Consider the following 13477-nt stretch of genomic DNA (forward strand, 5'->3'; position numbering starts at 1 on the left):
AGCAATAATAAGCAGTTGAACGTAGATTTTTTCCCTACAAAATCTATCAAAGCACTAACAGGTACATTCCCTCTAGAAGTGAGACGTCAACTGGAATCGCAGTTGATTTGAAAGCCCCATCCCACCCCAACACCCCACTACATTTCTTATTGGTGCTATTCGTCCCGTGTTTTTGTACGTCTAAGATCACGCGGTCGAAGACAGTTTCACGCTGAACGAATGTTACGTTAGCTTCATTCGTCGGTTTGGTTTCCATGCTGGACATGAGCTTCCGCGTTCACGCGCTCAAACATTCACACACACGCACGTAACATTCGCACACAAATCTTTGTCTTTGTTCCCTCAAAGAGACCTAGCACCAATACAACAGTCCGACTGTCTTTCTCCGCCCTTGTGCATTGGTTAGGTTGATATTTGGTTTTATCGTGTGTGTCAAAAGAAACGCGTTTCGCTTTTGGTTTTTTCACTTTTGGCTTATCACATTCTCGATCCAAGCAAAACTTGGAAGCTACATTTTCACAGTATTGTTTCAAACCGCCTGATGAGGGGAAACTCCCCAGCACGACAAAGTCAAAATGACGAAACACACGAAATATGAAAATAGGCAATACATTACCCCATTATCCCAAAAATATAAAGGAATGAGACAAGGTCATACAGCATAAACAGACAGACCAAGAGAAAAAGCAATAAAACAATATATATATATTTATATATACTGAAGTTCAGTTCGATGAGGTTTATAGAGATTCTCCCGTCCAGGAAGGAGACTGAAAGCATCGAACAGAAAGGAGGGAGGAGATGATGGAACCATCTCCGAGTCCGAGCCACGTCGAGCTTTCTCACTTCAATATCACATCGACCTCAGTCTGTGACTGACAAGATTCCATCTTGCTTCACCTCCTCTACGTCCGCTCCAAGTATTTGGTTTCATTTTGTTCCATTCAATTAAGTTAAGTTCGCTTGTCAATTGGTTTTGTTTTCATTTTTGGTGTCAGAAAACTGAAAAAGCGACATCACACGTCCCAGATTTAACGGCCCCCCTCTGCAGCACGGTTGTGGTTTGCCCAGTTTCTGCTCCTCAGGCCTGACGTTGGTTTCGCTCGTCCGTCCTTTTGATCCTGTGTTTCAGAGGCACAGGGCTTCAGAGAAGATGGAGGGCAGGGGTTTTGGGGGCTAAGGGGATTCTAATGTTAATATCGTACGTCGGTTTGGTTTTCGACACGTTTGAGGTCTCGTCGTCTGAGCACTTTTCCGCTGACGCAAAAGGTCAGACAAATGCTTTGGTATCCAAGAAAGTGAGTCGAAGTTTGAGGCATGGATGAGTTCTGAACGGATGCAGAAATGAAATGACCAATGACAGAAAGGGCGGAGGAAAATCAGTGACCTGTCTCACAGTTTCAGTGTATGTGTGTGTTTTTGGCTTGAGGAATGGCGCGAAACTGTTAAAAGGCAGATATGGGAGGTATTTCAAAACTCCCTCCAAACTCTTGTTATCGGGTTAAATAAGGCTGACGGAAAAATAATGAAGAATATTGATCATCGGTGATAATGGAATGAAAAAGAATGAGCAGAGGTAGATTGAGAAAGACATTTACAAACAGTTTAAAAGAAGAAACAAAACAATTGACAGGCCATCATTAATAATATGGAGTGCATGGAAAGTAAATGTATAGGACGTTTTTGGTGTTGTGTAGAGTTGATCTGATCCTGGACAAGTCAGGTTTCAAAGTCTTAGGTAAAGCTTTTCTCTCCGATTTTTGGTTTTGGTTTTTGGTATTTGGCATTTTTGTCATTTTTTGTCTTTGTGAGTCTCTCCATTCTTCTTCTGTTTTATTTATTTTTTGGTTTCTCCTTCTACCATCCAGTGACACTTGTCAGATGTCCTTTCTTTGCCACCCGTTTTTTTGTTGTTGTTTCCTTATTCCACCATGAAGGTTTTTTGGCTCTTGACCCTGCCCTCAATTGTATCAGTTCATGTAAGTTAGTTGTTTTCCATTCAGGAAGGAATAAATGTACATTCTCGCAGTAGCTCCGTGTAGCCACCTCTCCACGGCGTAAAGATTATTTTTTTGGTTTAAACAGACCACCCATCGTCCTATTCTCTCCTTATTCCCATTCTCTTCTGCTCATTTCTCCCTCCATCTAACTGTATTTTTGGCATTAAAAGACTTGATGAGAGAGCGAGCAAAGGAGAGCAATGGAGGGAAGTGAGAGATGGCTTTGGTTGAAAAGGCGAGTTTTGTTTGTCGTGTTTCTTCCGCCCCTCTGACTCCCCTCAAGTCCAGCAGGTTGTGGGCGTCACTCAGCCATAGCTCCGCCCAGATGGGGCGGCGAAGCGTCGCCTAATGAGCAGAAGGAGGCGGGGCTTGAGCAGGGGGAGATGGAGCACGAGTCTGGGCTCGCACCGCTGCCGCCGGGGTGCGGAGAAGCCCTGGGGTTGCTAACCAGCCCCATGCCCATACCCGTCGCCAGAGGCAGCAAAGTGGGGCGGTTTAGGAAGAGGGATTGGCGAAGTCCAGCTCCTGGACCTCCGGCTCTACCCAGGAACATCTGGCTGCTGCCGTCAAGAGCAGAAAGGGGTATCTGACCACCACTGGCAGCTAGAGCTGTGAAGATATATATGAAAAGAGCAAATTAGTAGATGCATCTTATATGTCCACATCTAAAAGTGATGGGAATGAAGATGACGATGATGATGAAGTGAGTTTAAAGTCAACATGAAATTACTTTTAAAAGGTCAAAGTCACAGCAGTTTCATGTATTCTGATTGTAATGCTTTGTTTTTTAATCTATCATCATCATGTCTCATAATGGTTCATGCACAATAAGACAGGGAACGTGCATTAGGAAAGAACATCATTTTGGTTTCATGTTGACTGTAGGCAATGAGATGAAAGGAGCTTTGGAATAAGACAGGAAACGATTCACAAACCATTCCTCACAAACATAAGCACACACACACACACACGTATGGATGCATTGAGGATGAGGATGTGATGAATTTGTGGTGAGGATATTTTAGTCCTCTGGTCTGCTATAAACACATCACTATTAATCACTATACTAAATAAAGGAGGGCTGTCAAATGATTAATCGCGACTAATCGAATGCAAAATAAAAGTTTTTGTTTACATAATATATGTGTGTGTACTGTGTATATTAATTATATAAATACACACACATACATTGATATATTTACAATGTATATTTTTAAATGTATATATAATTTATATAATTATAAATATTTATTATTGAATATATAATTTTTCATAGATATATACATTCATGTGTGTGTATTTAAATATACATAATGATTATACACAGTACACACACATTATGTATACAAACACTTTTATTTTGCATACGATTAGTTGCGAAAAATAAATCACTATAATAGTGAAAGCCTTTGATTTGATCGATAAAGTTTAATTTATACTCATTTATATTTCTTCTCCACCCCTTTATTAACTATTATCAATATCCCCAATTAAACCACTTTAAGTTGCCACCTTCAGCATGTCTTTCTTCTCTTTCCGAATTTTCTTGTTCACACTGTCAAAATTAAAAGCCAAGTGAGGCACTGAAGCCTTTCCCTAATAATGGATTCATTGGAGAAACCGTTGACAGTTCATAGGAATTTCACAAGAGCTAAAATATGTCGCCTAAATATATTTCAGTGTTCTGTAAGCATGATATCTAAGGAAAAACCCCAAATGGTGCCTCGATATTTTTATTTTATTTACAGTATCATTTCAGTAACTTATGTTGCAACCATCTCTGCATCTCAGCTACTTCCCCTTTTCGTTTTCCTGTCTCTATGACAAACCTTGCATTGTGGCCAGAGGATTGTTGCTGATGAGAGCCTGGTTCATTCCTGTGCTTACACCCATCATAGTGTTCCTGTAACGTGTCGAGTGCCATTAACACGTGCCCACAGACACACGCCATTCACACATGCAGAGAGAAGCAAGCGGTTTAGTGACAATACAAGTGCGAACGTGCCCTTATTGTGATGGTTTCGTGTGCACGAAAGAATTAAGAAAAAGACAAAGAAATTCAGCATGCTGTCTGCGAAAGCACAAATATACAACACAAATATACAAATACAGTAAATGTGTCATTTTAGTCCTGAATGTTTAGTCATAATTAAAGCTGATGACGTAATAATGTTTCACATTTTTTCAGTTTTATGTACTGAATACTAGAGGAGTAGTCAACGTGATGAAGATACTGTAGCTAGTGTCGAAGGACCAATTTAAGGAAGGACAATTATTTAGATACATTAAAACTTTTTTCATATCTTTAATGATAGAAATGATTATTTTGTGCAATATTGATCATTTATTTAGTATTAGGGTTATATATAACTTGGTTCCAGCCTTAGTTAAAAATCCTAAAGTAAATAAAGTTTTTAATAAGAACATGTTCTTACCCTGCGTTCAGACCAGGGCTGCTGAGATTGGGTGGAGAGGGGCTAACTGTGCTGAGAGGAGGCGGGGTCGCAGAGGAAGGGGCGGAGCTCATTGCTGCATGTCCACTGGCATTGACAGGGCAGGCCAAGGATGCTGTGGGACTGATGGCTACATATTAAGAGAAAGTCAGTGTATGTCCTCATAACCACAAATAAAAAATACACAACCAGGTACAACGTGAGCAGGAATCTCACCCGTTGTGCTGAGGTTGGTGGCGGCCGAGACTAGTCCTTGACTGGTCATCTAAAAGATAAAAAGGAGAAAAAGACAATTAGAAATCATCTGAATTCCAAACATGGTTTTGTTCATTACAGCTTTTTTCACATTTCAAAGATCCAATCTTGTCTTTCACAAAACATTATTCAAATGCTTCATGACCAGACATGCCTTCTGTAAATCGCATCAAGCACCCATTCTCACATTGCTTTATCCAAACGTCATTTCAATGCCAGCCGTCAACCGTAATGGCTTTGGCCTAAATCGACAGCTAATGGTATAGGCGGGTGTACCATGTGCGGGCTATAGCAGGGGGTTTTGTGCGTGTGTGCCGGGGGCTGGCTGGGCAGGGGGGGCGTGGCGCTGGAGGGGTTGATGCGCTTCTCTTTCTGCCGTCGGTTACAGAACCAGACGCGGATGACCTCTTTCTCCATGCTGAGATGCTCGGCCATCAGAAGGATTTCTTCAGAGGTAGGCTTCTGGTTCTGCGGGGAGGTGAGATGAGATGTGCTAAATACCTGCAGTCCGAACCACTTTCATGTTGATGCACGAAATAATTGCATCTGAAATGCTCTTTAGATGAGCAAAGGCATGCAAAGACAACATTTGCAAAATTGGTTTACAGTATTTAAATCATAGGCTTGAATAATTACATACCAAATTTACTGTTTACTGTATTTATTGGTCTACGCTACTATACTACACTTATATACTTAAGTAACAATGCTACAACTGAGCCAGATATATGCCGTTTAATATAGTGACATAATATTGCAATAAATGAGTTTGTTGATAGACCGCCATTCCCCCAGAGACAAAAAAAACACCTCAGCATTTTCAAAAAACAAGCAATATATTTTTCCATGATACAGCAAAACTGAGGTCAACCCTAAAGCCGCGCTGTGCTGTGCTGTGTGCAATAAACATAAAAACTCAAATAAGTACTTTTGAACAATGTCTGTACAAATAAATGTAAATCTTGTGTCATGTGTGTTTCTAACCGAGATAAAGTTGCGCTCCAGGGCTATGCGGACGTTGGTCTCGATGCTGGTGCGTTTCTTTCTGCGTCGCCCAGGCATCCCTTCAAAGCCCATCAGAGGTGAGGACAGAGAACTGGGACTCGGCAGCATGTTGTCTATCGCCATGTTTTCTATAAAACAAGCACGTAACCTTACTTGAGAACGATTGTTAATGGAACAAGGATCACATGTAGTCATGCACTTGAACACACACCTGCGTCGCCCAGCCATTTCTCCAGCAGGGGTTTGAGTTTGCACATGTTCTTGAAGCTCAGGTTGAGAGCCTCGAAGCGCGAGATGGTGGTCTGACTGAAATCATTGCCGTACAGTTTACCCATGGCCATGCCGACATCCCCCTACATGAGGACATGGAGCAGGATTACTGTAGCATTCACATCATCATTTATTTTGACTTTTTATCTAGGCTTGACTATTTCTTCAGCTGAAAAATATTCATAGCTTCTTTAGCAATTAAGACAAAATTTTGCGAGAGTGGTTCTGTTCAACGTTTCTTTAAAACAAGTGGATAAAATTAAGAACAAGCTTACAATAAGCTTTTATACATTAAAGTCCCTGTGAACTGGAATTCGGCAATAATGGCATTTAACCATTAACAAATAAATAATAAATAAAAAACAAAGTTTGATTGTTGATAGTTTGTGTTAACTACAACATTTCTTCATTGTTAATATATACAATCTTACTGTTAACTTAAAAAAGTTTGAACGAAGTTTCTATTTCATTTTGTTTTCTTTCTATTTATTAAGTTGTATAGAAGACACCGAAGATCGAGGACACTGTAAGCAAACACACCTGTGTGAAACCCAGTTTTATTCGCCTCTGTTTGAAGGTTCGTGCAAACTGTTCAAGCTCCTCTAAATCGCTGGGCTCCTCGGGATGTGGCGTCGCCGCAGCAACGGAGGTCAGGGGCGGTGCTGAGCATGGGGCGGTGCTCACAATGCTCTCCACGCTCTTCTCCCTCTGCAATGACCACAGTCTGTCGTCAAGATGATACTACAGCACAAATTGGGAGAACAGACTAGTTTCTCAAACATGTGTGAAGTTCAGACCACGCTTCCATTTCATACATATTTCAAAATATTCTCCCTCTCTGATTCTTAAAAACTGCGAGACGAGTGAAAAATTCCTAAGGTAATCGACAGCGTGCTGCAGAATTTATCAACAAACCATAATATTACTTTTCAAAGCTTCACTCGAAAATGTCATTTAGACTGTGTGTGTTCAGAATAACAATCAGCTGTAATACACCATGCATTTTCATTATTGTTAGAACAAAAATTGTGCTGTATACATCAGATCACTTTGTATGTTTGGAACAATCTTCGCTGCATTTTAATTCACATGCTATTTATGCATGAAAAAAATTGCAACACATGTTTGTAATCTTTACAACGCTGTTCACAATATCCAAAGTGTCTCCCCGTTTGTTTACCTGTGCTTGGAGCCCCAGCCTGGGTGGGGGGGTCAACAGACTCCCTGGGCTTTGCTGAGGTAGTGAAATCAGATTTGATGTCGAAAGCAAACCTGAGAGAGAGAGAGAGACAGAGAGAGGGGGAGAGAAAGAGAGAGAGAGAGAGAGAGAGGGAGAGAAAGAGAGAGGGAGAGAGAGAGAGAGGGAGAGAGAGAGAGAGAGAGAGAGAGAGAGAGAGAGAGAGAGAGAGAGAGAGAGAGAGAGAGAGAGAGAGAGAGAGAGAGAGAGAGAGAGAGAGAGAGAGAGACAGAGAGAGAGAGAGAGAGAGAGANGAGAGAGAGAGAGAGAGAGAGAGAGAGAGAGGGAGAGGGAGAGGGAGAGAGAGAGAGAGAGAGAGAGAGAGAGAGAGAGAGAGAGACAGAGAGAGAGTGTGCAAGCAAATGGTATTTCATTATAAATCATTTTACTATGTGTTAATATAAATAAACACATAAAAAACAAACACATATATATAATTATATCATATTTACTTATTATAATATTATGTTTTAACCTTTTCATGCACAGAGGGCACTTCAGTGGACAGCAATCCAATAAGGCTATTCTTGCATATGCATGGGTTTTAATGGCATAGTAGCACATTGACCACTACAGAGGACATTATCGCATTACCCCAAGCTGTTGTGTGTGTGTAAATATGTGTAAAAAACGTTTTCATAAAGAAAGGTTTTTACAATTCACTCATGAAAGGGTTATTCATGCACGGATTTGATTTTAAATATAACCAATTTGTTTTTGTGTTTGTTTATTTATTTATGTGTTTGTGTGGGTGTAAAATGATATCACACATTTGAAATATGATATGATATAATATTAAATTATAAAGCATAAATATAAATTCACTCTGGTCTAAAAGCACTTCCAGTTTCATTATTTATCGATTTAATCTTACACATAGAAATATATCTTAAAGTTATTTGTTGAACGTTTTGATTCTTTGAAAATGTTATGGTGGTTGTATTTTGTTCAAACGTTTGTGCAGTGTTAAAAAACGGAAACAGGAAGTTCTTCAGGACCAGCGTTGCTTCCGTTTTTCAAAGTGGTCTATAGGAGTGAAAGGATTAGCTATTATATAAAATTGGAGTAACACTAGCGTACACTCAGAGCAACAGACTGCTGACCATATGACAACATGAAGCATGTTTGGGTCATGTTTTACCCTGCTGGCCCTGCTGAGCCTGAGGCAACAGGAACTGAGCAGGAGACTGAAGATGGTGACCGGGCATTAGAACCAACTGCTGTAACTGCAACAACTGCTGGATGTCCTTCAAATAGAGAGAACAAGACCGATGTGAGGATGCAAAAATAGAAAAGCTCATTAATTCATTTGACATATTTGCCGACTTGCAAGCCATACATTTCATCAGCGATACAGTTAGAGGGCCTCCGATCAAAACTGCACTTTCAAAACTAAAACCCCACTACCGGATTGGCAGCTGTACCTGGGCAGTGAGCTGGATAGGCTGCGATAGGGCTAGTGGAGGAGGGGCTTGCTCGGCTTTGGCTTGGTTCTGGGCTTGTGCGGCTGCCTGATTGGCCTGCTGCTGTTGCGACTGCTGCTGCTGATTGGCTGCCGCAGCTGCGTGGGCGGCATGCGCTGCGTTGGACTGCTGCACGGCCGCAGCTAACAGCTGGGCCTGAGCCTGCTGCAACAACAGCTGCTGGTGAGCAGGGAGCAGAGCGGCCAGCTGAAGAGAGGAAGAGGAGCGAAGAATGGAGAGAAGAGATAAAGACCAGCGTCACCAAGCAGCAAAGGGGCTTAAAAGCATCTCAGTTGTCAAGCATGCAGGACAGTATATGAAAACCCTAAGGCATTAAAAGCATAGTGACATTTGAAGAAACACATCAACCAAAAGCAGTCAGATGTACAGGGTGAAACAGAGAGAAACAGAGAGAAAGAGAGAGAGAGAGAGAGAGAGAGCAAGAAAGACATCAATGAGCATTTTGTTTTTAAAACAATGAAAGCTTTCAGCTGAAATATTGCGTAGAAAATAAAAGAGTTGGTCAAATTAAATTACGACTACACTTATTTGGTTCACTGGAAGAGAAAGGCAGCATGAGATTGAACACTGAAAATCATTAACGATCGCAGTCGGCACGCTGTGGGAGAAAATTGATCATGCATTAAGAAAGTCGCTTTGAAAACTCCTGCGTTGTATTTATTTCATTTCTTCGAGACAGTAAATAACTCAGTTAAATAGTGTCGTACCAATTTAGATTAGGCCCTGTTCACTCATGTATCGCAAAGAGTTACTGTTGAAAATATTTAGATACTGTAGTTTAAGGCATCTGGCATCTTGGTGTACCTGTATTTTTCTCACATGCCTTTATGTGTGTGTGTGTGTGTGTGTGTGTGTGTACATACTCCTGCAAGCTGACTGCCTGCCAGCATGAGTTGTGTATGTTGTAGAGCCGGCTGAGCTGGTGGAGGTGGAGGACCATGAACACTGGCCATCTCAGCAGCTTCCTCTGCTTTAGTCTAAACATACGCACACATGTAAACACATAAATACACAAACAATAGAAAACACGCTGATGTTCGGTTTAAACCTATTCAACACATAATGTAAATAAACAATAGGTTTCTGCTTTAAACAAACACATAAAAGTATACACACAAACAACAACAGCAACAGAACGCATTGATCAGCACAGCTTTACTTGTAAATCATATAATAATAAAATCTCATTTAAAATTCAAATATAAAATAAAAACATTGATAATAAATAAACTGTTTGACAATAACATTTCGACTCGAAAAACACAGATCAGCGTTAAAACAATTCAATAATAATTAATATACGAATTAATTTAGTACTTTAAGCAAACGACTATGAAAACTAGTACTAAATTAATACACAAAAAGTGCATATTTATAAATAAACTCTTTACTAAACCTGTTTACTCAAGGCTTCAGACGGAGAGCAGCAGTTAAACTTGTTACGCAGTGAATATCAGTCCAGCACACGTAACGAGAGCGTCTGAACTAATGCAACAGACCTGCTCTCATTTATCAGTCCCTCCCTTACTTCTGATTGCCCAATCTTTCTTTGTTTACCTATTACCATGAAGATGTCTTATCTGGAAATGCGGCTGACGCCAACAAAGTCTTATTTGCATATTACCATCTCAGCGTACATTACCTGAAGGCATCTGTGTTAGTAAACACAGACAAATAAAATCATTCGGATTAAACCTTCAAACACACCTTTGTGTTGCTGGGGGCAGGAGACAGACAGAAAGGGCTTGTTTTCATTGGCTGGGTCTGAATGAGGTGAAAAGGAAAGAAACAGTAATCAGGACATTTTTTTGAAAATTATGATGTTATCCGTGATGATCAAAATGTTCATATCGCACGCCCTGATGATTTGAAACGGAATGCTTTAAATAATTGCAAACTGTATAAAAAGACCAAGAATGACTTGATAAATCAAAGCTAATGTTTGTGTATCCAATCTTCTATTTCTCCACTTTTACCAAAAATATAAATTTTGTGTGTACACTGAACATTGTCTCACTTATGCTAAAATGTCTGATTGAATTTTTTTATCACTACTACCTTGTCATTTTTTTATTTATTAAATCATTATGTACATAAACAAAACATGCACATTTACAGCTCATAGAGTTTAGTCAAACTTAAGAGTGGTGTATCGGCCTGCAAAGCTAATGAAATATCATAATATAGTGAAGAGGTGCAGTGTATGAAGTTTAGCGGCATCTAGTGGTGAGGTTGTGAATTGCAACCAACGGCTCACTCCACCGCTCCCTTTTGAAGCACTACGGTGGTTGACACAGGACTTAGATGTCATCACATTTTCACTTCTTTGGCGAAAGAGATAACGTGTTTACGAAACGCGCTCTGAAGAGCAGTTTATCCGCTTAGGGGACCTGCGGTGTATGTAGATAGAAATAGCTCATTCTAAGGTAATAAAAACACAACGCTTCGTTAAGTAAGGTCTTTATACACCTCTGAAGACATGGTTATGTATATTTTATTGCATTTCTGTCTATAGGTACTCCAAAAAATTACACACAGCACCTTTAAGTGGAGAATTATGTTTTTCTTTTCTTTTTTATCAAAACAGTTGATGAACATCAAACCACCAACATAAAACTTGTAGAAGTTCACACACCTGATCACTGGCTTCTGGACTGTTCCTCTCAGAGTCTGTAAAACACACACACACACACACACACACACATCAGGTCAGAGTACCGCCTCAGGCTCCGGCCCTTACATCAACAAAGCATGGTCTGGTTAGCCAGAGGCATCACATTATTGGAATACCATGGAGCGTTTAACCTGGGTTACTTTATGCGGGTTTGTGTGTGTGTGGGGTGTCTGAACGGGGGCCCTGCTGACTAAAGTGTTCTGCCAGTGTGTGTGATTCAGACAAAATGGAAAATGTGAGAACTGTGACAAAACTAAATCTCATCACACACACACAAACGCATCGAAGATATTGGTGAATCACAGTCAACACATCTCTCCCACAAGATCACAGATGGAAACATGCAATCTCTACATCTAAACTGTGCTTTGCAAATCCGCTGTGGATATTATTATTAAAGGCTAAGTATTTAACCAGGTTGATGAGGATTCACATGCACAGAAAATCATTTTTACCTGTACTGTCCACTAGAAGCTCAGCTCCCGTCTTGTCATCCACTACGGCTTTAGACATCCTGATATCTGCAGAAATAGAGCGAGAAACTGCCTCACAAACAATTCTTGAGACATCAATCATCCTTATGTCATTAACTACATTAAAGGGTTCACACAACAAAATATAAAAAATAATTTAGGTAAATTTAAACGTTCGAATATTCGAATAGAATTAGAATATCTTTAATATACAGTATATATCAAAATTATTGTTTGCATGTAAGTTATTGTGTGGTGCACAAATGAAAAAATAAAATAAAATACATATATAGTCTTCAATTAACTTACACATTATATTACCAAAAGTATCTGTTAAAAAATCCTGTAAAAGACAAAAATTACCAGCAGTTGGAGCGCAAAAAATGTACCGTAAAAGAAAAAAAAAATCACACAAAATTACATGTTTTTCACGTTTTCCTGTAATTTGACGTGTTTTGAACGTATTCCAAAAATACGTGAAAACACAAAAACCAGTAAAGTTCCATAAAATCTCAGTTTTTACATTATACATAAATAGTAAAAATAACAGTAAAATTCTGTAGAATTACAGTTTTTTACAGTGTCATCCTAAATTTCAGCCATGGCCAATGTTATTTAAAATATTGGTCATGCAACATCCAGTGATAATATTCAACACGATCAAAATGGCAAAATAAATTCATGCCATAGGTTTAATCAATGAACCTTCAACCCAAAATTCAATTTCACCATCAACCAGAATTCAGCATCCTATTCAATTGCTCTATCTGTCTTTCCTTTGTCCTTTATTTTTCTATTTCATTGTGCTTTTTGTCCTCTTTGACACTCTCTTCATCCTAATACAGCACCTGCGCCACACGCAGCGCAGCCGAAACACAGGAGCATGTCCCATCCCGCACAGCATCATTCATATAGATACACACGCAGCGCCAATAGCTGTTAATGCAGACGGGAGAGGATTTAATCCTGTGGGAGCATGTGCACTTCACAGAGGGATAACAGCTTTTCTTTTTCTCACTCGTGAAATTGATGGCCACCTTAAACCATCCACACCGTCATTTCCAAAAACAAATAGATTATCCTATCTAGTTTTCCTCTTTTTAAATTTGGTCATATATGAATATACACATATACTGCAAATAAAACATCAAATCTTAAATAATAGATTATTAAAATGATATTCAGTGCATGAAATGAATCAAGTTTATAGGAAGGCAAAATTTAACAAAAAAAATGTAATCAATAAAAAATACTACTTTTCAAAAACATGTCACAATATATGGGTAAAATATGAACACAAAGTCAGATATTTAAAAACTATTTTGATGAACCATGAAACATCTGCACAACAGTTTAGTGCAAAGTTTAGTATAATTTTGCCAAACGAGACTTAAGTTGCTTAAATTGATGATTTTCAGCAATCATTTTTCCCCAACAAAAATAACTATACATTTTAAATAAACCTCACAACTTCATGTATTTAATGCATGTTTCAAAAATGAATGAGCGATTGCTGAAATCAAGAAAAAGTCACTTCCAAACCTTTTCACTGAACTTACACTACACAACCACAAATAAACACCAGTCCAAATGATTGGTAACACACAAGCAATTTAATAACCTGAT

The 13477-nt window shown here is 39.3% G+C and overlaps 1 protein-coding gene across 4 annotated transcripts in view; it reads right to left on the bottom strand.

Moving 5' to 3' along the window:
- Positions 1 to 430: 430 nt before the first annotated feature.
- Positions 431 to 13477, bottom strand: part of LOC130567043 (POU domain, class 2, transcription factor 2) — a 41387-nt gene continuing 28340 nt past the window's right edge. Inside the window, exons 2-16 of one of the 4 annotated variants that reach the window (XM_057354929.1) lie at positions 11834 to 11899; positions 11340 to 11374; positions 10412 to 10468; positions 9568 to 9681; positions 8645 to 8890; positions 8362 to 8467; positions 7164 to 7255; positions 6524 to 6691; positions 5925 to 6066; positions 5693 to 5841; positions 4985 to 5176; positions 4670 to 4718; positions 4436 to 4583; positions 3830 to 3903; positions 431 to 2609 (exon numbers count right to left, since the gene is read on the bottom strand). In XM_057354929.1, the coding sequence (XP_057210912.1) occupies positions 2302 to 2609; positions 3830 to 3903; positions 4436 to 4583; positions 4670 to 4718; positions 4985 to 5176; positions 5693 to 5841; positions 5925 to 6066; positions 6524 to 6691; positions 7164 to 7255; positions 8362 to 8467; positions 8645 to 8890; positions 9568 to 9681; positions 10412 to 10468; positions 11340 to 11374; positions 11834 to 11899 (1946 nt within the window). In that variant the 3' untranslated portion in view covers positions 431 to 2301. Of the gene's footprint in view, positions 2610 to 3829; positions 3904 to 4435; positions 4584 to 4669; positions 4719 to 4984; positions 5177 to 5692; positions 5842 to 5924; positions 6067 to 6523; positions 6725 to 7163; positions 7256 to 8361; positions 8468 to 8644; positions 8891 to 9567; positions 9682 to 10100; positions 10213 to 10411; positions 10469 to 11339; positions 11375 to 11833; positions 11900 to 13477 lie in introns of those variants that run through there. The other 3 variants (XM_057354928.1, XM_057354931.1, XM_057354930.1) reach the window with 3 other exon arrangements.

The sequence above is a fragment of the Triplophysa rosa genome, linkage group LG16, assembly GCF_024868665.1.
Source record: "Triplophysa rosa linkage group LG16, Trosa_1v2, whole genome shotgun sequence".
NCBI lineage: Eukaryota > Metazoa > Chordata > Actinopteri > Cypriniformes > Nemacheilidae > Triplophysa > Triplophysa rosa.